The 19896-nt window shown below is 43.1% G+C and overlaps 2 protein-coding genes and 1 pseudogene across 2 annotated transcripts in view; 1 reads left to right on the forward strand and 2 right to left on the reverse strand.

The window, feature by feature from the left end:
• Positions 1–5894, forward strand: part of ACOT11 (acyl-CoA thioesterase 11) — a 103226-nt gene extending 97332 nt beyond the window's left edge. The window contains exon 17 of the mRNA XM_089666571.1: positions 4698–5894. Coding sequence (XP_089522697.1) covers positions 4698–4709 — 12 coding nt within the window. The 3' untranslated portion in view covers positions 4710–5894. The remainder of the gene's footprint in view (positions 1–4697) is intronic.
• The window catches only part of FAM151A (family with sequence similarity 151 member A), a 34500-nt gene extending 22974 nt beyond the window's left edge, over positions 1–11526 (reverse strand). Inside the window, exons 1-2 of the mRNA XM_089666568.1 lie at positions 11084–11526; positions 1273–1413 (exon numbers count right to left, since the gene is read on the reverse strand). Coding sequence (XP_089522694.1) covers positions 1273–1413; positions 11084–11198 — 256 coding nt within the window. The 5' untranslated portion in view covers positions 11199–11526. The remainder of the gene's footprint in view (positions 1–1272; positions 1414–11083) is intronic.
• Positions 11527–18364: 6838 nt separating this feature from the next.
• LOC149429317 (U2 spliceosomal RNA) lies at positions 18365–18510 on the reverse strand (annotated as a pseudogene).
• Positions 18511–19896: the final 1386 nt, after the last annotated feature.

Below are 19896 nucleotides of genomic sequence, written 5' to 3' on the forward strand. Positions count from 1 at the left end.
CAGACATGTTTTCCAGCACATCCGACAAATGCTCCATGGAGTGAGATCTGGAGAATTTCAAAGCCAAGTCAACACCTCAAACGCATTGCTGTGTTCCGCAAACCATTCTTGAACCATTTTTGCTATGTGGCAGGGTACATTATCCTGCTGAAAGAGGGAACTGCCATCAAGGAATGCCATCTCCATGAAGGGGTGTACCTGGTCAGCAACAACATTTAGGTAGGTGATAAGTTACATCCACATGAATGACCCAAGGTTCTCAGGAGAACATTGTCCAAAGCATCACACTGCTTCTGCCAGCTTGCCTTCTTCATATACTGCATCCTGGTGCCATCTCTTCCCTGGGTAAGCAATGCACACGCACATGGTCATCCACGTGATGTAAAAGAAAATGTGATTCATCAGACCAGGCCACCTTCTTCTATTTGTCTGTGCTTCAATTCTGATGCTCATGGGCCCACTGTAGGCGCTTTTGGTTGTGGGCACAGGTCAACATGGGCATCCTGACCGGTCTGCAGCTACGCATCCCCGTACACCACAAACTGTGATGCCCATTTCTTCTGTTTTCAACACATCAGCTTCATGGACAACATGCTCACTTGCTGCCTAATATATCCCACCAACGTTTAGATGCCATTGAAATGATAATCAATGTTATTCACTTTACCTGTCCGTGATCTTAATCCTGTGTCTGATTGGTGTATGGTGTCATGGTGCTTAATGCACTGCCTAAAAGGACAACAGTACATTAGCCAAGTCCAATACATGGACCATTAACTGCTTTTTATTTTTAAAGTGTCCCGTGGCTTCTAATTGTACTTTGGCTTTTATTATAAAAATCTGAAGAGGGCTAATAAAAAAAAATCAGTTGTGTTTATTGGAACACCTGATAAAAATACAATTACAAAAAACATAAGCTGTGTAATAAAATAAGGGCCCTCTGGTTGGTTTCACGTCTTTGCTTTATAGTAACATGCTAAAAACTGTGCATTTCACCACTCATTACCTCAAGTGGAAGTAATGCAAAAACTGGTGCAGAATGATGTGTGTTATGAAAGCCACTCCAATACACCTTGTAAATGCACACCAAGACATGTCCACTGCAGTGCATCACAAGGAGAAAAAAAGGAACCATCTCTGATTGTGGAGCAATGAAAAACAGTACATGAACATGTTTTTGGTGCGTTGGCATCTCACAATGATTGGGCTGCATTAACTCAATATCTGTTAACTTGACTGCAGCAATGGAAGTGAAATGTAAAGCATACTCACTGTTCAGGGCTTCTTGCATTTGGCTCTTGCTATTGGCTGCATGATACCAGGTGACGAGTAAGCCATCCTTGGCTGAGATCTGCCCAATGGACTTTAGGTAGTCCAGCATATCTCCATCTGTGCTGAACCCAGGCTTGGAATCTAATGAGAATCATAAGTTTCAAACTGATAAAGAAAAACTATTTTGTACAGTCATATACACTCACCGGCCACTTTATTAGGTCCACCTTGCTAGTCTTGGCAAAGATTCAATGAGGTGTTGGAAACATTCCTCAGAGATTTTGGTCCATATTGACATGAGTTACTGTTGCTTTTCTATCATCTTGAACCAGTCTGCCTATTCTCCTCTGACCTCTGACATCAACAAGGCATTTTCGTCCATAAAACTGCTACTCACTGGATATTTTCTCTTTTTCGGACCATTGTCTATAAACCCTAGAGATGGTTGTACGTGAAAATCCCAGTAGATCAGCAGTTTATGAAATACTCAGACCAGCCCGTCTGGCACCAACAACCATGCCACATTCAAAGTCACTTAAATCCCCTTCCTTCCCCATTCTGATGCTTGGTTTGAATTTCAGCAAGTTGTCTTCACCGCGTCTAGATGCCTAAATGCATTGAGTTGCTGCCATGTGATTGGCTGATTAGCAATTTGCGTTACCAAGCAATTGAACAAGTGTACCTAATAAAGTGTCCGGTGAGTGTAGACAAAGAGAATATTAAAGTAGATTTCAAGGAGAGTTACAATAATTCTGTTTACTGTCAATGATTTGAACTGTTTAGGGATTTAAAGCCCTCAATGGATCAACTTACACAGAAAACACCCCTGCCAAAAAATGCTGATTAAAGCTTATGTGCGCATGGATGCATTGGATAACATGCTGTGGAGTTTACTGGTTGGAGAAAAAAATACCAGAAGTAAAAAACAGCAACTGTAAAATGCCTAGTGTGCACAAGGCTTCTAAAATGTGCACTTAGGTGCTGGTGCCCTCCTGGTTTTTCTTTCCAAACATTGTGGTGGACCCTGATGGCGAGATCTCAGTAAGCACAGTTACTTACCATCTTTATGCTGATGACACACAAATCTATCTGTCTACCCCTCACCTCACCCCTTCAGTTTCCACCTGCATCGCTAGCCTACTAAGTGACATATCGGCTTGGATGTCACTCCACTTCCTCAAACTCAACCTTTCCAAAACTGAGCTCCTGTTATTCCCCCCAGCCCGCGCCACCCCCATTGACTTCACCATAAATATCGCTAACACCATCCTCAGTCCCTCCCCTCATGCCCGGGTACTGGGTGTAATCCTAGACTCCCATCTGTCCTTCCAGCCCCAGATCCATCGCTGAGAAAATCATGTAGACTTCACCTCCGCAACATCTCCAAGATACGCCCATTCCTAACCCCGGAAACCACTAAGCAACTTATTCACTCCCTTATTATATCACGCCTTGACTATTGTAACTCCCTCCTCATTGGCCTGCCTCATCGCAGGCTATCCCCTCTTCAGTCTATCATGAATGCTGCTGCCAGACTCATCCACCTTACTAACCGTTCTGTATCTGCCACCCCTCTCTGCCAATCCCTCCACTGGCTCCCAGTTGCCCAACAGATAAAATTCAAAACACTAACAATGACATATTAAGCCGTTCATAACACTGCCCCAACTTACATAACCAATCTTGTCTCTAAATACCACCCAAACCATACACTCCGCTCCTCGCAAGACCTCCTACTCTCTAGCTCCCTTACCTCCTCCTCCCATGCTCGTCTCCAAGACTTCTCCAGGGCGTCACCCATCCTCTGGAACTCCCTACCCCAATCTATCAGACTTTCACCTACTCTACTTGCCTTTAGGCGATCACTGAAAACCTATCTCTTCAGGGAAGCCTATCTCGCCCTCTGCTAATACTGGAATCCTCTACTCTTCCAACCACTCCATCCCCCCACAGTTACTAGCTACTGTACCATTCACCCCTCCCTCCTAGATTGTAAGCTCCAAGGAGCAGGGCCCTCAAATCCCTCTTGTATTGAACTGTATTGTTACTGTATTGTCTCCCACTATAATGTAAAGCGCTGAGTAAACCGTTGGCGCTATATAAAGCCTGTATAATCATAATAATAATAATACAGAGCTTTGGCTTATAAGAATGGGCTATAATCAGCTCAGGAGCAGAAGGGGCAATGGGGTAAGGACATTTTGTTTGTAACTGTCCAGTTCTTTAAAGAAAACCAGTGCTGAGAGAAATTTTGTGGACCTCTCCTTCTGAAAATGGCAGTTGCCTGTCTGCCTTTGACTTCAATCTTTTCTTAGTCCATGGCATAGAATAAATATGTAACAACTTAAAGTGCATCTGAAGCTAAGACGTTTTGTACGTTTGGATAAACTTTTAGTGACTTTAAATACAATTTATTTCAAAACTCCTGATCTGCATGCTTGTTCCTGCTCAGTGACCTGGTGACGCCATCCTACATTTTTCCAAATCTAGTTTTCTTGTAAGAACTTTCAAAGTAAAGTCTGTCATTAGGAAGGCTGAAAATGTTGTTTTGGAAATGTTGTTCGGAACCTGTCTGGCTCCAAACTGGCAATGCCTCCAAAGTCTAAGGAGTCACTTAGGACTGCACTAACACATGGAGTATCTACAGTATACTGGGTGTGCAGACTTGTCTGTGGGTATCTACCACCGCCATATACACATGGCCACAATCTCTCACCAAACCATCTCAAAATCATTAAAAAAAAGACAATATAGGCTGGTCAACAAATGTAATTTGCAGGCCCTAGCTATTAAAGTGTTACTAAACCCCGGACCCTGCATTCACTATATCTGGTCTCCCACAGTACACAGAACATGGAAATACAATTATTTTAGTCAATATAAACTGCAAAATACCTTTTCTCATTAGCAGTTAGAGCAGTCTTGTGACTTCTATCAGTGTCCAGCCGAACACTGGTTAAAGCTTTCTTTTCAGAGTTTTCATTTTGCTCTAGGAGGATGCAGAACCACCGACCACTGTCTGGACAGTGCTGATTGGCCCTGTGCTGGTCACATGCACTCTCCCAAGGAAAAACAAAAACCTCACTAGCAATACACACCAAACTGAGCATGTGCAGAGGGACTCCACACAATATACAGTATCTTATCAGGAGATAAGAGGGGGACACTGGAAAAAAAGGAGGATCAGAGAAGTCAGGATCAAATAGTGTTTTTACACAATGCAGAGGATTAACCCTTTAGGTCCCACAGTGAGTATAACAAGCATTATTTACTGCATATACAGACTGATTTTACTGTTGTGGGTTTAGTAACACTTTAATGACTAGCAAGTATGTGCACTTTTTGTATTTGTGATCCTATAGTCCTCTGCATGATCACCCCAATGCTTAAAAACGTTAGCTCTGAATTTTTTTTTATGTTTTTAGGTTCCTATATGACACTCCATGGCCAAACCTCCTTTGGAAAACTGATCGGCCAGCTTGGATTTTCCCATCAGACCTCTACAATTTTCCCCACAGCACTCCTACTCTTCAAACAAACCTGCAAATCTCCTGCTACAATCTTCAGTGTCTGTATAAAGATGTTTTGTTTGTTGGCTGTTGCATACATGCATAGTCATCCTGTGACAAATGTCTATAGACAGCTTAAAGTAGAACTATAGGCAAAACTTTTTTTCTCATTTTGGATAGAGTAAGGGAGGGTCAGTTTATTTTCTTGTTGTCTGTGTCCCATTAGGGAAATTTCTATTCACTTCCTGTCCCATAGCCAACACAGGAAGTGAGAAGAAACCCCTACAAATATAAGGAATCTGTTGGGGCCCCCCAGGTCACCAGAACTAGTGTTCCCATTGGAAGATTTCCCCTCTATTACTTTTCTAGGGACAACCCAAATTTTGGGATTTTATTTTTCTTTCACTTTTTAATGATAATAGTAAACAGGACAAATAGAGAGGGTGAATCTCCCTAACAGGGGTGCAGACAGCAATACAAACTGACAGGCATTCTAATCCCTCTCCACTCCATCCAAAACTCTATCCTGAGCAGATGCCCCCCTATGATCCGGCGGTGGCCTGTCCTTTCAGCATTATCACATCCAAAGCAAGGACCCAGCATTGGTCTTGATGATGTCAGGACGTTAAAACACTGGAAAATGGGGAAGAAGATGCTGCGGGGACTGGTCTAGAGATTTTCTAACTGCTGGCTTGAAGACTCTGGATATCGGCCAAACAACAGAATGGCTGGCGTCCTCACCTAAAGTGAAAAGTTGATGTGCAATATCTTAAATCAGTATTAAACCCAAAACCAAAAATATAATATATTGCAGATTACTAATCCTTAGATTTGGTGGGTTCATTAGTTTTTGGGGTTTTTTTATTAGGCTTTTTTCCCCTCTTTTTTTCACCTGCTGATTTGGCCAGTAATGCACATCCTGTATTGCAGTGCCCCCACTTTGGATGAAGGAGCACAGGTGGCACCTTTGGACAGCAAATTTCCAGTCTGGGTGGAGGGGAGTGTTAGATGTACTAACATATTTAGCTCATACTGCAGTTATAGCAAACATTTTTTTTGGGGGGGATAAAGGTTTTAAATAAATAAATAAATAAAAGCTGATCATTTCAAACACCCCTGCCAGTGTTAAATGGTTTGTCTCAACACTCTAACTGCTACATTTGTAGGAGAGCCTGTTCTGTTGAAAAACAACAGATTTACTTGCTAGATCAGCAGATGAAAATAAAGGAAAAAAAAACTAAAAAAAAGACAACTAATGCAGCCATCATATCAAATAATTGAAAATATGACACAAAATATAACACTGTAAATATATAGATATCTGATGAGTGCCACTGAATTGGGGGAGGTTTTCCTCTTGTGTCATATATCAAATAATTGAAAATATGACACAAAATATAACACTGTAAATATATAGATATCTGATGAGTGCCACTGAATTGGGGGAGGTTTTCCTCTGGAGCATGTGGTGATATCTGAGTGCACTTTACTCAATCAATTATCGTTATGTTCATGTGGTGATTTTGGTGGATCAATAAGGACTTTGCACTTCATCACAATTTTCATTTTTCAGTTGATGGACTTATGTCAAATGATTCAAATATTTGTGTATATTTACAGTGTTACATTTTGTGTCATATTTTCACTCTGCTAGTGTGTTATATATATGTTTTTTATTTTTTGTGCTGCTTTTATTCATTATTGATTATTACCGTATTTGCCGGCGTATAAGACGGGGGTCGTCTTATACGCCGGTATACGGCATACTGACACTTTTTAGGGGGGCGGCGCGGTGCCGCCGCCGCCCCCCCTTCCAACGGAAGGGACACGAAGTACAGGGGTGCGCAGGGGCTGTTTCTTACCTGGCTCTGGTCCCACGACGATCCGGTCCAGGAAGCGCGGCTGCTCCTTCAGTTCGGCCACTGGATGTTCGTGCGGCTGCTCGGCTCCACCTCCTCACCGGTGATTGGCCGCCAGAACTGTAGCTCAGGAAAGGCACACAGGCGGCCAATCACCGTTGAGAGGGCGGAGCCGAGCGGTCCCGCGAAAATCGAGTGCAGGAGCAGCAGGTAAGTGTTCAGTGTAGAGGTGCTGCTGCAACCACATATGCTGGCTGCAGCAGCACCATACTAGAACAGGGTCAGCAAGTGTAATTGGTGTCAGTGGGAGGAATAGTACCCCATCATTGGTGTCACTGATACCAATGATGGAGCACTATTCCTCCCACTGACACCAATGATGGGGCACTATTCCTCCCACTGACACCAACGATGGAGCACTATTCCCCCCCCCCCACTGACACCAACGATGGGGCACTATTCCCCCCCCACTGACACCAATGATGGGGCACTATTCCCCCCCCACTGACACCAATGATGGGGCACTATTCCACCCCCCACTGACACCAATGATGGGGCACTATTCCACCCCCCACTGACACCAATGTTGGGACACCATTCCTCCCACTGACACCAATGATGGGGCACTATTCCCCCCACTGATACTAATGATGGGGCACTATTCCTCCCACTGATACCAATGATGGGGCACTATTCCTCCCACTGATACTAATGATGGGGCACTATTCGTGCCACTGATACCAATGATGGGGCACTATTCCTCCGACTGACACCAATGATGGGGCACTATTCCCCCCACTGATACTAATGATGGGGCACTATTCCTGCCACTGATACCAATGATGGGGCACTATTCCTGCCACTGATACCAATGATGGGGCACCTATTCCCCCCACTGATACTAATGATGGGGCACTATTCCTGCCACTAATACCAATGATGGGGCACTATTCCTCCCACTGACACTGATGATGGGGCACTATTCCTCCCACTGGTGTGCATTGGAAGAGGGGTAGTCTTATATGGCGAGTATAGCCCAAACACTACATTTTAGCAGGAAAAGTAGAGGGTCGTCTTATACGCCCAGTCGTCTTATACGCCCAGTCGTCTTATACGCCGGCAAATACGGTAAATCAAAGAATTGCAGTATAATACAGTGGATATAAAAAGTCTACACATCCCTCCAGGTTTCTGTGATGCAACGCCAACTGGATTTCATGCCCTTAAAGTGGTATTAAACCCCAAAACAAACATTTACAGGGGATATAAAAAGTCTAAATAGGAGTCAGTACACACCTGCCATCATTTAACTGCCTCTGATTAACCCTTGAAAAAAAAAAAAACCACATGTACATAAGTATTCCCAGCCTTTGCTCAATACTTTGTTGAAGCACCAATTACAGCCTCAGGTTGTTTTGTGTATGATGCTACAAGCTTGGCACACCTATATTTGTGCACTTTCCCCCATTCTTCTTTGTAGTACCTCTCAGGTTGGATGGGGAGCGTCGGTGCACAGCCATTTTCAGATCTCTCCAGAGATGTTCAATCGGCTTAAAGTCTGGGCTCTGGCTGGGCCACTCCAGGACATTCACAGAGTTGGCCCGTAGCCACTCCTTTGTTATGTGGGCTGTGTGCTTAGGGTCGTTGTCCTGTTGAAAGATGAACCATCGCTCCAGTCTAAGGTCCAGAGCACTCTGGAACAGGTTTTCATCAAGGATGTCTCTGTACATTGCTGCATTCATCTTTCCTTTGATCCTGACTAGTCTTCCAGTTCCTGCCGCTGAAAAACATCCCCACAGCATGATGCTGCCACCACCATGCTTCACTGTAGGGATGGTATTGGCCAAGTGGTGAATGGTGCCTGGTTTCCTCCAGACATGATGCTTGGCATTCAGGCCAAAGAGTTCAAGCTTTGTTTCATTAGACCAGAGAGTTTTGTTTCTCATGGTCTGAGAGTCCCTCAGGTGCCTTTTGGCAAACTCCAGGTGGGCTGCCATTTGCCTTTTACTGAGGAGTGACTTCCGTCTCGCCACTCTACCATACAGGCCTGATTGGTGGAGTGCTGCAGAGATGGTTGTTCTTCTGGAATGTTCTCCTCCCTCCACAGAGAAATGCTGGAGCTCTTTCAGAGTGACCATCGAGGGCTTGGTTACCTTCATTGCTAAGGCCCTTCTCCCTCGATCGCTCATTTTGGCAGGGCAACCTGCTCTAGGAAGATTCCTGGTGGTTCCAAACGTCTTCCATTTACGGATGATGGAGGCCACTCATTTAGACATTCAATGCTGCAGAAATTTTTCTGTACCCTTCCCCAGATCTGTGCCTTGATACAATCCTGTCTGAGAGGTTTACAGACAATTCCTTGGACTTCATGAATTTCCCACAGGTGGACTCCAATCAAGTTGTGGAAACATCTCAAGGATGATCAGTGGGAATAGGATGCATCAGAGCTCAATTTTGAGTGTCATGGCAAAGGCTGTGAATACTTATGTACATGTAGTTTTTTTCATTTTTTATTTTTAATAAATTGCAAAGATTTCAAAACAAACTTCTTTCATGTTGTCATTATGGGGTATTGTTTGTAGCATGTTGAGGAAAAAATTTATTTAATCCATTTTGGAATAAGGCTGTAACATAACAAAATGTGGCAAAAGTTAAGTGCTGTGAATACTTTCTGGATGCACTGTAGGTCTTTCCTGACATTTTCTTAGTCACATCCTACAGCAAAAGCCATGGTCTGCAGAGAGCTTCCAAAGCATCAGAGGGATCTCATTGTTAAAAGGTATCAGTCAGGAGAAGGGTACAAAAGAATTTCCAAGGCATTAAATATGCCATGGAACACAGTGAAGACAGTCATCATCAAGTGGAGAAAATATTGCGCAACAGTGACATTACCAAGAACTGGACATCCCTCCAAAATTGATGAAAAGATGAAAAGAAAACTGGTCTGGGAAGCTGCCAAGAGGCCTACAGCAACATTAACGGAGCTGCAGCAATATCTGGCAAGTAATGGCTGTGTGGTACATGTGACAACAATCTCCCATATTCTTCATATGTCTGGGCTATGGGGTAGAGTGGCAAGACGGAAGCTTTTTCTTACGAAGAAAAAATCCAAGTCTGTATATAAATTGTATAAAACACATCAGAAGTCTCCCAAAAAGCATGTGGGAAAATGTGATATGCTCTGATGAAACCAAGGTTGAACTTTTTGGCCATAATTCTAAAAGATATGTTTGGCACAAAAACAACATTGCACATTGACAAAAGAACACCATACCCACAGTGAAGCATGGTGGTGGCAGCATCATGCTTTGGGACTGTTTTTCTTCAGTTGGAACTGGGGCCTTAGTCAAGGTAGAGGGAATTATGAACAGTTCCAAATACCAGGCAATATTGACACAAAACCTTCAGGCTTCTGCTAGAAAGCAGAACATAAAGAGGAACTTTATCTTTCAGCATGACAACAACCCAAAGCATACATCCAAATCAACAAAAGAATGGCTTCACCAGAAGAAGATTAAAGTTTTGGAATGGCCCAGCCAGAACCCAGACCTGAATCTGATCGCAAATCTGTGGGGTGATCTGAAGAGGGCTGTGTACAGGAGATGCCCTCGCAATCTGACAGATTTGGAGTGTTTTTGCAAGGAAGAGTGGGCAAATATTGCCAAGTCAAGATGTACCATGCTGATAGACTCATCCCCAAAAAGACTGAGTACTGGAATAAAATCAAAAGGTGCTTCAACAAAGTATTATTTTAAGGGTGTGCACACTTATGCAACCATATCATTTTAGTTTTTTATTTTTACTTCCCTCCACCTAAAAGATTTCAGTTTGTTGTTCAACTGAGTTGTACAGTTTATAGGTCACATTAAAAGGTGGAAAAAGTTCTGAAATTATTTATCTTTGTCTAATTTTTTACATCGCAGAAACCAGACATTTTAACAGGGGTGTGTAGACTTATTATATCCTCTGTAAATGTTTGTTTTGGGGTTTAATACCACTTTAAGGGCATGAAATCCAGTTGGAGTTGCCTATTTTTGGGCTGTTCAACAGGCAGTGAGGTCCTTGGTGAACAGACGAATTTTAGAGCATGACATAGTTAACTGATGGAGTCTTCCTCCTAATACAAAAAAGGGATGAGAGGTATTGGATGCATCTTTACAGCACTAAAAAAAAAAAAAAAAAAAAGACAGGAGAACCCGATTAATTTCATACAAGGACTGGGATTTTTGGAAATACCAGGACCCCAACATCTGACCACACCAATGAGTCTTTTTTCCAGTGCTATGTTTTCGGAGCAGATCATGAAGCAAGTTTGATTCTTCTATGTCCAAAGCTACCATCTATTTCATGATAAATAACAGCTTTTTTTGATGATTTCTTGCCATAACCATCTATAAAATGGCCAATGTAAATGATACAATCAGTCAACTTGTCTATCCTTACCTTTCTTCGGAGGCTGTCCCAATGTTAAGCAGAGAGCAGCGATTGCGACACATACCCCAACAAACACACAAACTCCTGCTATGGTTCTTAGATCCGCCAAACTGCAGTGCTTCATCGTGACATGAACAACTTCTTCCTAACTCCAGGGTATTAGAGGGTTTTCCGATCTGTAGATGGCGAGCCTTCCTATGGATGTAAGTGAACCCTACTAAGCTTCACGTCCTTTATTCAAGACCACAATAAATGTTCTGCTCTTTTTAGGCGTCTTCTCACATTACAGAAAATCCTCCAGCTGCTCCTCCATCTAACAACAGCTCCGTTCTATGGGCGATACAAGATACACGCTAAGAACTCTGCCCTTGGAGTTTATGCTTCAGCATTCTTTCCCATAACAGCATAGAAATGCAGCCGTTTTCCTTTTCAATAGATGGCGTGTATGTATTACGATCGTGGACTTCAGTACACCCTGCTCCAATTACAGCTTTCTAACCACCTTTCTAACAAGGCAATTTCCAGAAAAAAAAGCATGGCTCAACAGTTCTGTTTTTGTTAATAGTAAACCAGGGGGTTATATCAGTATGGGATCTGTCTAAAACTTCACCTTAAAGGGAAACTACTGTGTTATTGGTGAATACACATGGAACTATAGCGAAATTAAAAAATGACATAGGCGATGTCCCTAGCTTTAACCCCTTCTTGATGGAAGGTAAAACAATCTTGATGCCTGAACACAGTTTGGTAACTTTGGCATGAACTGTACAAACCATTGCAGCTACTTAGCACAGCCATGTGAATAATACCTTGTTTTCTAGGATAATCAACTTGTTGGAGATAAATGTTAATGGATATGATATCTCCCTAATCTTTTTAATTATCAAAAGAAAAATATAACCCCAATTCCAAAAACGTTTGGGACGCTGCGTGAAATCTACCTAAAAACAGAATGCAATGATTTGCTGATCTCATAAACCCACATTTTATTCACAACAGAAAATAGAAATCATATCAAATGTTTGAACTGGAAAAAAATGTACAATTTTAAGAAAAAAAATAGGGTAAGTTTGAAATTTATGACAGCAACAGAACTCAACAAAGTTGGGTCAGGGCAAAAAAAGCTGGCAAAGTAAATAGTATTAACAAGGAAGGGCTGGAAGAACATTTTACCACTAATTAAATGAATTGGCAACAGGTCAGTAACATGAGTAGGTAAAAAAGAGCATCTTAGAGAGTCAGAGCGTCTCAGAAGTAAAAGAAGGGGAAAGGTTCACCAGTCTGTGGAAAGTTGCATCTACAAAATTGTCGAAAAACGTTCAAAGAATGTCATGTGGGCAGCACAGTGGCTAAATGGTTAGCACTTCCACCTGGAAGTATTAGGGTCGCTGGTTCGAATCCCAGCCATGGCACCACCTGCCTGGAGTTTGCATGTTCTCCCTGTGCCTGCATGGGTTTCCTCCGGGTACTCCGGTTTCCTCCCACACTCCAAAGACATGCTGGTAGGTTAATTGGCTCCTGTCTAAATTGTCCCTAATATGTGTATGTATGAATGTAAGTTAGGGACCTTAGATTGTACACCCCTTGAGGGTTAGGGACTATATAAGTACCTGAAATAAATAAAATAAATAAAAAAATGTTCCACAGCTTAAAATTGCACAGACTTTAAAAAAAAAACATCATCTACAGTATTTAATATCATCAAAAGATTTAGAGAGTCTGGAGAAATCTATCAGGCCCTCAGACAGCACTGCAATAAAAACAGGCACAATTCTGTCCTGGACATCACTGCATGGGCTCAGGAATACTTCCAAAAATCATTGTCTATGAACACAGTAACCGTGCCATCCAAAAATGCAAGGTAAAGCTCTATCATCCAAAGAAGAAGCCATGTCTGAACATGATCCAGAAATGCCGTCGTCTCCTCTGAACCAAAGCTTATTTAAAATGGTCTGTTGCAAAGTGGAAAACTGTTCTGTGGTCAGATGAATCGAAATTTAGCATTATTTTTGGCAACCATGGGTGCCGCATCCTCCAGACTAAAGAGGAGAGGGGCCTTCCAGCTTGTTATCAGTGCTCTGTTCAAAAGCCTGCATCTCTGATGGTATGGGGGTGCATTAATGCATATAAAATGGGCAGCTAGTACATCTGGAAAGGCACCAATGCTGAAAGAGGTTTTAGAGCAGCATATGCTCCCATCCAGACAAGGTCCTTTTCAGGGAAGGCCTTGAATATTGTAACAGGACAATCCTAAACTGCATGCTGCATCTATGACAACAGCATGGCTTCATAGTAGAAGAGTCCAGGAGCTTAATTGGCCTGCCTGCCGTTCAGACCTTTCACCAATTGAAAATATTTGGCACATCTTGAAACGAGAAATACTACAAAGAAGACCCAGGACTATTGAACAGTTAGAATCTCATATCAGGCAACAATGGGCCATTTCTCTCCCAAAACTCCAGCAACTGGACTCTTCAGTTCCCATACATTTACAGAGTGTTGTTAAAAGCAGAGGGGATGCTAGACTGTGGTAAACATGACCCTGTCCCAAATTGTTTTGAGACCTGCCATCAATTTCAAAATTACCTTTTTTTTTTAAATGGTACATTTTCTCAGTTTAAACATTGGATATGTTCTCTATTTTTTTATTGTAAATAAAACATAGATTTATGAGAATGGAAATCATTGCATTGTTTTTATGTAGATTTTACACAGTGTGCCAACTTTTTTGGAATTGGCGCTGTAGTTAAACAAAACACTGACATGCATACCACATATGTGTACATTATTTGTTCTTTGTACCGTTAGTAGGACCAAGAAACAGCAATCCACTTATGCGATATAATGGGCAGGTGACAAGTCTATTAAACTGCCAATTTCTATCCTGTTCTCCACTGCAGCTACTCAGAAACTAATTAACAAACAATTGGGATTTTTGAGGCACCATAGGTAATACAGAGACCCATGTAATAAAATCCACATTTTTTTATTAAAAAAAAAGAAAACAGAATATACAGTCTTGTTGAAAACTGAAAACACTAAAGAGTTTACCAATAGGTCACTCTACTACCTAGACATATATATGCTGTCTATATCCTAATCCACATAGGTTTTATAAGTCATTTCTATAATATGCAATTTAAGTAGATACAATACCCCATGGCATCAGCTGAGGTCTTCTTGGTGGAACAACCTGTGTAACCCCCTGGATGAAAGTACAAAACATGGAAAGAAAAGTAAAAGGGAATTGGAAATGTACGGTTAAGGCAGAAACCTAACCCTTCAAAGTACTCAGGGCTATCTGCTGGTCCACACCCCATTGAAGAAAAACCAAAATGTGAGCAACAGAAAACCTGTGAAGGTGAAAACCCAGCAATGCGCACCAAGTGAAATAAGGCAGGCCATAGATGGAGCAAATTTCTTTCCTGCAACCACAGGTTGACAGTGGAATCCCTCCTGCCCCAGCAGGGAGGTGGGAGCTGGAGGAAGCCGTCCCTGCTGGGAGAACACAGTGATTTTTGCTATCAGCTACAACAGTCGCTAGCGATATTCCCGTATAAAATACAGCAGGCTGGTTCTATCCAGGTTGATCAATCGATCAAATTGGGTACATTCAGCCTGCCCATACATGGTTCAAATCTTGGCCAGTTCCTTGTGAACTGGCCGAGATTCGTACTGTTTATGGCCGGCCAAAGCCATCCAGGTGCGATAAATGATATGTGAGATGGACATCCAAGCCCGAAGCATAGTTAAGATGACTTAATAAAAGAGACCCTCATCCTTCAGCACCTGGTTTTCAACAGCCGGGTGGAAGATTGGACCTGGATAGGATTGGAGAGAGGGTCAAGGCATAATGGAAGACACCATGGCATGTTGGCCACCAGACAAGGACCATGAATCAAGCCCTGCGCAGCAAATCTGGGGCCAGCAGAATTACTGGAAGGCCCTCCAGCTATATAACATCGGAATTCAGCTGTGTACTCAGAAACAGAGCATCTACACTGCCACAAACTATTCAACTTTGCTTCAGCAGTAGTGCAGTGGTTGGGATGATCTGATTCATTGTGGTCACAAAAGACTCAAAATTATTCAGACTGGCGCTGTCTTGTTCTACATAAGGGGAGGCTCAAGCTAGGGCTTCCTCAGTCGCAAATACTTTAAAATGGCAACCAAAACCTGAAAGATGTGGAAGAAAGCGAAAAACTAACATTCGAATGGATAGAAGAATAGCCAAAATGGCAAGGACTCAGCCAACAATCAGCTCCAGGAAGATCAAAGAAGGTGTAAAGTTTCCTGTGAGTACTGGTACAATTAGAAGACGCCTATGTGAAGCCAAGCTATCTGCAAGAAGCCCCCGCAAAGTCCCACTGTTGAAAAAAAGACATGTGCTGAAGAGGTTACAATTTGCCAAAGAGCACATTGACTGGCCTAAAGAGAAATGGCGCAACATTTTGTGGACTGATGAAAGATTGTTCTTTTTGGGTCTAGTGGCCGGAGACAGTTTGTCAGACGACCCCCAAACACTGAATTCAAGCCACAGTACACTGTGAAGACAGTGAAGCATGGTGGTGCAAGCATCATGATATGGGGATGTTTCTCATACTATGGTGTTGGGCCTATTTATCGCATACCAGGGATCATGGATCAGTTTGAATACATCAGAATACTTGAAGAGGTCATGCTGCCTTATGCTGAAGAGGAAATTTCCTTAAAATGGGTGTTCCAACAAGACAACGACCCCAAACACACCAGTAAACGTGCAACATCTTGGTTCCAGACCAACAAGATTGACGTTATGGAGTGGCCAGCCCAATCCCCGGATCTTAATCCAATAGAAAACTTGTGGGGTGACATCAAAAATGCAGTTTCTGAGGCAAAACCAAGAAATAGAGAAGAACTGTGGAATGAAGTCTAATCATCCTGGGCTGGAATACCTGTTCACAGGTGCCAGAAGTTGGTTGACTCCATGCAACACAGATGTACAGCAGTTCTCAGAAACAGTGCTTATACAACTAAATATTAATTGATTCAAAGGAAAGCAAAATCTTCAAACATTTTTCAGTTTATATAGTGAATGTTTGAGTTTGTAAAGAAGAATACAAAGACTGCTATTTTTTTGAACAGTCTAATATTCACTTTTCTTCCATTTTTTTAGAGGAACAACACAAATTTGATATATTTTTCTTCATGTTTTGATTTGGAATAGAATGTGTAGTGTTCCCAATGCATTTGTGTGTATGGAAATAAAAGCTATTAGAAGGATTTTGAGCTTTATTCACTTTTTTCAACACACTGCTATTATTTTGAACACAACTGTATACACAATTCCTCTAAAACTCGTATCTGGCCCTTTTGCTGATATTATCTGTTCGTACATTGAATATACAGTATGTACTGTTATTAATCCTCTCTGTTCACAGAGGCCCTGCACTAGGTGGAGGCACTGGCACCTTTATTATCAATCCCACTCTTCCACTTAGCGAAGGTTCTGGTTCTCTTATTTATCTACAGGTTTACTGATATATCCTGTTTGGGGAGGACCATTTCTCACAACTCCCCAAAAGTTGGCTATACCAATCTATGCAGCTGAATAATGTTTTCAAACATCCTTAGGTTACCATGAATAAATCTTCAATAATTAAACTTTAAATTGGGGTTTATTGTAAATTAATAACATTTTGAACATTTTATCTAAAATGTAATACTGAAAAGACTTTTGGGTGACCTGGTATGTTTAGTCACCTACTACTGGCAATAGAGAAGGTGTAACTTGCCAGGTTAGGGTAAAGTGGACCAAAAAAAACAAAACCTTTACTAAACCAACACATTGCTCAGTAGAGCCATCTTAATACATAAAGTATCTACATGTCTCACTTCCATCACAAATCCCAAAGATAAGGGATTTACTCCCCATTTCCAGATAGTGGGCAAAGCAATCCAGAAACACTGGTTTATATCAGTGGTTACAGTCTGTATATTTTGATATATTATTATAAAGTGACAGCACAGTGGTTAGCACTACCGCCTGGCAACACTAGGGTTGTTGGTTCGAATTCCAACCATGATACTTCCTGCCTGGAGTTTGCATGTTCTCTCTGTGCCTGCGTGGGTTTCCTCCAGGTACTCAGGTTTCCTCCCTCACATGATAGTAGGTTAATTGACTCCTGTCTAAATTGGCCCTAGTAGGTGTATGTATGAAGGAATGTAACGGATCTTAGATTGTAAGATCCTTGAGGGCAAGGACTGATGTGAATGTGCAATAGATGTGTAAAGAGCTGTGTAAATTGATAGTGCTATATAAGTTCCTGTAATAAATATTCCAAACTCCATACAACTGTTTGGGGTGTTTTGGCCATCACCAGTGCAACGTATGAAAACAATGCGTTCTCGGGTGTAGGACTTGGAGTTGGTCTGAAAGGAACTAAAAACCCCTCCATTGAACCAATATTACTGGGTTTTTTTTTCCGCAGTGTAGTGAACACACTCAAAAAAACTAGCACCCAGTGCAAAAAAAAAAAAAAAAAAGTAAGCACACAAAAAAGTGCACAGGGTGTACATATAGCCCTCCTCCGAAGAGAAAGGGCCCTAGCTCTGATCCCCTGGGGAGCAAGGCTCCTGACAGGGACTGAGGCTCTTACTGGTCCACCTGATCGAAACCAGGCGGACTCCCTTCTTCAGGAGGTCTGCCAAAGCAAGGCCACCCCGAGTACTTAGTGGGGCTCCCCTGAAGGGACACCCCATAAGATGCATGAGAGGACGAAACCCTGACCAAAAGGCCACATGCGCCCCCCCTCCCCCCAAGACTTTTAGGGCAGGCCCGAGGACCTACACTCCATTAATCAGGAAAGTAAAGTGAAAGTGCGTACTGTGCTGTGCAAAGTGCAGGTGACAAAACATACATTTAAAAAAAAAAAAAAGGGGACGTGGATAAGTGCATTTGTGACATAGTGTAGTACTATGGCAGGCCGTTTGACCAGGAATAAAAAATTCCTTTGGTCCTGGTCAAAAGGCCCAGCCCTAGAGGCAGGGCAAAAAAGAAAAAAAAAAAAAAAAGCATGACTGGTGTAGTGACCAAGGTGCCTAAAACTCAAAGAAAGTAAGCTCACTCAGTGGCACCCCTGGACTGCCACACCAGGAGCGCATACACCGCGGGCTTCTTTCTCAGCCCGGCCCTTGGTCAGACCAGTGAAGCCCCATCCCTAGCAGGAAGGCATTAGAGCTTAGGGAGAGTCCGGCCATCACTCGGGGGCAAGCCTGTGGAACTCAGGCCAGAATCAACCCAGGAGGAAAAGGAGCTCACTCATCGCTCCATAGCTAATTACATCGAGGAGGTACTAACCAGCACCCCAAGCCAATATGGCACCGGCCTTCCCTCTCCTGAAAACTGATAAGAACAGATACTACACTAGATCTTATCCAAAAGGCCGAGAAGTGTTAAAATCAGTCACTGTGGAACCTAAGGTGTTAATCCTCCACATTGTGTAGAAAGGCTGTTTGACCCTGTCTTCTCTGACCCTCCCCTTCTACTGTCCCCAATCAATCTGCTGATAGTACAGAGCTCTATGAGTCACTCTGCACATGCTCAGTTTGGTGTATATTGCTAGAGTTGGTTTTTTTTTTTCTTTGGGAGGGTGCATATGATCAGCACAGGGCCAATCAGCACTGTCCAGACAGAGGGTCAGGGATTCTGCAGGCTCATAGGACAGTCAGAGGAGAATGAAAACTCCTCCCACAAGCTTTAACCAGTGCTCAACTGAAAGCTGATAGAAGTTACAAGACTGAATTATACTGCTGATGAGAAAAGGTATTTAGCAGTTTATATTTACTAAAATAATTGCATTTCCATGTTGTGTGTACTGTGGGAGACCAGATATAGTGAATGCAGGGTCCGGGGAGACCGGATATAGTGAATGCAGGGTCCGGGGAGACCAGATATAGGGAATGCAGGGTCCTGGGAGACCAGATATAGTGAAGGCAGGGTCCTGGGATACCAGATATAGTGAAGGCAGGGTCCGGGGAGACCAGATATAGTGAAGGCAGGGTCCTGGGAGACCAGATATAGTGAAGGCAGGGTCCAGGGAGACCAGATATAGAGAATGCAGGGTCCTGGGAGACCAGATATAGTGAAGGCAGGGTCCTGGGAGACCAGATATAGTGAAGGCAGGGTCCGGGGAGACCAGATATAGTGAAGGCAGGGTCCGGGGAGACCAGATATAGTGAAGGCAGGGTCCTGGGAGACCAGATATAGTGAAGGCAGGGTCCAGGGAGACCAGATATAGAGAATGCAGGGTCCTGGGAGACCAGATATAGTGAAGGCAGGGTCCTGGGAGACCAGATATAGTGAAGGCAGGGTCCAGGGAGACCGGATATAGTGAAGGCAAGGTCCAGGGAGACCGGATATAGTGAATGCAGGGACCGGGGAGACCGGATATAGTGAATGCAGGGACCGGGGAGACCGGATATAGTGAATGCATGGTCCGGGGAGACCAGATATAGTGAATGCAGGGTCCGGGGAGAACGGATATAGTGAATGCAGGGACCGGGGAGACCAGATATAGTGAATGCAGGGACCGGGGAGACCGGATATAATGAATGCAGGGACCGGGGAGACCGGATATAGTGAATGCAGGGTCCGGGGAGACCAGATATAGTGAATACAGGGTCCGGGGAGACCAGATATAGTGAATACAGGGTCCAGGGAGACCAGATATAGTGAATGCAGGGTCCTGGGAGACCGGATGTAGTGAATGCAGGGTCCGGGGAGACCGGATATAGTGAATGCAGGGTCCGGGGAGACCGGATATAGTGAATGCAGGGTCCGG

This window comes from Staurois parvus, unplaced genomic scaffold (assembly GCF_062004578.1).
Source record: "Staurois parvus isolate SC_StPar_1 unplaced genomic scaffold, SC_StPar_1.0 ptg002753l, whole genome shotgun sequence".
In the NCBI taxonomy this organism is placed as follows: Eukaryota; Metazoa; Chordata; class Amphibia; order Anura; family Ranidae; genus Staurois; species Staurois parvus.